The sequence below is a fragment of the Macrosteles quadrilineatus genome, unplaced genomic scaffold (assembly GCF_028750875.1).
Source record: "Macrosteles quadrilineatus isolate MER2022 unplaced genomic scaffold, UCM_ALF_1.0 Scaffold_2__2_contigs__length_208266976, whole genome shotgun sequence".
Classification (NCBI taxonomy): Eukaryota; Metazoa; Arthropoda; class Insecta; order Hemiptera; family Cicadellidae; genus Macrosteles; species Macrosteles quadrilineatus.
This window is the reverse complement of record NW_026542595.1, coordinates 167,100,373-167,104,097: the sequence shown is the minus strand read 5'-3', so window position 1 is coordinate 167,104,097 and position 3,725 is coordinate 167,100,373. Positions and strand designations below refer to the sequence as shown.

The 3,725-nt window shown below is 43.1% G+C and overlaps 1 protein-coding gene across 1 annotated transcript; it reads left to right on the top strand.

Moving 5' to 3' along the window:
- The first annotated feature begins 555 nt into the window (after nucleotides 1-555).
- LOC128986520 (uncharacterized) lies at nucleotides 556-3,487 on the top strand. The gene is made up of 2 exons (XM_054406928.1): nucleotides 556-1,770; nucleotides 2,947-3,487. The coding sequence occupies exon 1, from the start codon at nucleotides 569-571 to the stop codon at nucleotides 1,166-1,168; it is 600 nt and encodes a 199-aa protein (XP_054262903.1). The 5' UTR covers nucleotides 556-568; the 3' UTR covers nucleotides 1,169-1,770; nucleotides 2,947-3,487.
- Nucleotides 3,488-3,725: the final 238 nt, after the last annotated feature.

Genomic DNA, 3,725 nt, shown 5'->3' with positions numbered 1-3,725 from the left:
GATCATTGGTGAGCTTCAAAATGGGGGAGCCCACCCCCCATATTTTCTGTCCCAGGGTGCCCTTTGCTGTCGCGCTCGGCAGCGAGGTAAACCTAAAGTTGTGCTGCCTAGTCTTCTAATCCCTATGGTCTTTGAGTATTTTCATTCGTCTCCTGTGGGTGGGCATCTAGGTATCCACAAGACCATTGCGAAGGTTAGGGAAATGTTCATCTGGAAGGGTATGGATCGGGATCTTGCTGCTAGGGTGCGTTCTTGTCAAACGTGCTCACTGAGCAAGCCCGCTCAAAACTCTAAGTTTGGTTTGTTGTCATCTGAGGTGGCGGAAAGACCTTTGGAGAAGGTTTTCATTGACTATGTAGGGCCTCTCCCGCGTAGCAAGTCAGGAAATAAGTTCCTACTTGTTTGTGTGGATGCCTTCTCCAAGTTTTGTTGGCTTTTCCCCTTAAGGAATGCCACTGCACAGCTCACCGTGCAGGTACTTCGAACTCACCTCTTCCAACATTTTGGAATACCCGCCACCATTGTTTCCGACAACGGAACACAGTTTGTTTCCCATCTGTTCAAAAGAATGTGCTTTGGGCACGGAATCCGCCATGTGACTACTTCCCCTTACTATCCACAGCCTTCTCATGCTGAAAGGTTCAATCGCAATCTTCGTTCCGCTCTCATAGCTTTCCATGCTGACAAGCAGACCACCTGGGATCAGGAACTCCCTTGGCTTCAGTTTGCTTTCAATACTGCTCACCATGAGAGTCACAAGGCGGTCCCTTTCGAGCTGTTTCTAGGCTATCCGCCTAACAACCCGTTAGCGAATGTGTGGGGAATTGGCGACCTTCTGCCACCTCCTGGTGCGGCTGATGTCAAGGCAACTTGGCAAGCGGCCAGGAGAAACTTGATCAGAGCTAGGGAATTGGTCCGGAGGAAGCACAATCGTGGTAGAGTAGACAACCCTTTCCAGGTGGGGGATTTGGTGTTTTGTAAAGCTCATCCAGCCAGTTCGGCTGTGGACAAGAGAGCTGCAAAGTTGTGTCATCGGTGGTCAGGTCCCCACCGCATCCTGAGGTTTTTGACGCCTGTCACGGCGGAGCTTGGAGATCCGCGGACTGGAAAAGTGTTCCGGAGGGCGCACATTTCTCATCTCAAGCCCTTCCGCGGAACTCTTCCGTAGGCAATTTTCTTTCCTCTTGTGTCTGGGTGGGAAGTGCACTGGGCCAGAGAACCTGATCACTTCTCCTGTCCCCTGTGTTCTGCGAAGGAATTTCCCTCACAAAATTTTCCAGCTCTGGCCAGAGCAAACCCTGGGGGTGAGTTTTCCCCTCAGTTTGGAAGTCCCTTGGCGTTCCCCACCACAGACACCTGAGTTGTCTTTCAGGTCAATTTCTTTTCAGGAAGTGGGGGAGAGGCTTGTTTGTTTGTCCCTTTTGGAGAGGAGTGTCCTCTTTTGGGGAGGGAGGTTGAGCCGTGACTATTTCCACCGGGCGAATGTCACGACTCATGATCAATGGTTCAAGTGTTTTTTTATAGTAGGCTAGTTCAGTGTTTCGTTGTCACTCCACGGCCCCCCGAACAAGGCTGTGGGTTTTGTTCTTATTACTCCGACCGCGAAGTGTCAGAGGTTGCGAGACGTCGGATTTGAGTACTTCACTGAAGATTTTTATCCTTTTAAATCTTCCTTTTTTGGATAATAAATGTGCCTTTAAGTTTTATTCTTGGCCGTTTGTGAGAACTTTCTTTATGGAGTAACTTTAGTACGCCCCGCGCGCCTTTTGGGTAAGTTTTTCACATTTTGCTAAAGTTAGGTTATTGCCTCATGTTGCACTAGGTTTAGAACCTAGTCTTGGGGTCGTGGAAGACTTTTGATAGTTAGTTTCCCTTTTCTCTGTTGTTTTGTATAATTCAGGGCTTTGCCCGAAATGCTAGGCCTAGAATTGACTGAGAAATGTTTGTTGGAAAGCCGCTATTTGAGAGAAACTGCCAAGTCAGTTTTGGGTCCTTCTGACTGCTTTGTGGTAGGCCTAGGCTTACAATTTTTGCTCAGTAATTGTAATTGTCTTAGGCTACTACTCTGGTAGTCTTTTGTTTCTGTGTCCCGTACAATTTTTAGTGTTGTTTTGTCTTGTAAAATGTTCAGTTTGTGTTACCCAGTCAAGTAAGGTTAAAGTCTTTTATTTTGCTTTGTCCTTGCCAAACTAGTTAAATTAAGTTGAATTAACTGCTCTTAAAGCTCCCCTGAAAGTTTGAGTCATTTTACTCAAGTTTTAAGAAAGTTACAGTAATTTTTAGTTTGGCAACTTTTCATTCAGGTTTGAACTGGGTATCCTGGAAGGCCTCTGGTTTCAGCCTTTGAGTTAAGGTTTGGGATGGTCTGGAAAGGCTGCGGGAACATTTTCCCCAGCTTTTGAGACCATTCCGAACAAATTCGGAGCACAACTTTTGGAGAAATTAGCAAGAATACATGAGTTGTTGCGTTAGGCCTAAATTTTTTGTATGGAACGTTTTTTGTCAATTTTAAAGTATTTTTCTGTGTTTAAGTGTCAATTGTTCTCTGTTAACTTGTTCTTCTGGCCACTTTGGACCAGGTAATTTAAATATTTTCTCTCTATTGGTGAAATTTATCACTGTCACATACCCGTATAGTCTGCTGGCATTTTTACCGCAAATTAATGTTACCATTCTTGTACTGTTTAACCTGTTAGTTGTTTTATTTAAAATATTGTTATTGTTTGAAATGTTTTATTTTGTTAAAGAGCTGTGATAGAGAGACAAACCTTGTAAAAATTTAGAAACTTTTGAAATAAGCAATTGTTAGGCCTAATCAGTGAAATTTTGGAACTCAGTGAAATTTTGGAACTAAATGTGAATGGTGAAAGCTGTGACAGTGAACCTTGCGGATATGGACTCAGTCTATTATTCTTACTACCTTGTTTTCTGGGTTTTGCCACTCAGGGCCCGTGAGGAGGAAAATGACTGACCATCTTCAGCGGAGAGGAATGTTGCGGCTAGGCTGGCGCTGCATATTGGCCCCCTCTCCGCCCTGCCTCTTCTCTCCTCCGGTGCTGTCCGCCCAGCTTCATGGCCCTCCGGTGTCACACCCTTGAAGACTGTTACCGCAAGTTACCGACTAATTGTTATTTATCTAATTGTTATATATATTGCTGTTGCCGAATGGACTTTAAGATTTTTAACATTTGTTGACTATTTATAAGCACAGCAGCCTATTGTTATTTATTTCAAATTTTATTCTACTGTTGCCTAATCATCCGATTTTAAAATCTCTCCACTGTATTTAATTTTTGGGGCCCCTAGTTAATTGTTAACTTTTCAGATATTTATTAAAAGAGTCATCATATTTTATTATTGTTATAGTTTGTTAATTTTGGTAATTTCCTTTTATTAAATGTTAAATTTTTACTAAATCCTTCTGATTTTCTGAATGATTAAAATAAATTATTGTAAGTCAGCAGCTTAAACGGGTACCTAAATTTATTTAAGGTCTATTGAGAGTATTTAATTCATGTATTGTTGTTGATTATTGTTGTTGTGTTTTCTTTTAAATGGTTAATTACAGCTCGTTTCTCTCAAATGGCGTGTTGTTCTTGAACCTCCATCCATGGTTCTCATTTTGTTAAGTAAAGTTTTGTGAGCCGCTCCTCGGGCCTGCGCATGGATCACGCTTCCATTTCGTTAGTCTGGGTGCGGGCACGAGGGCATGGTTCAATCGGCTT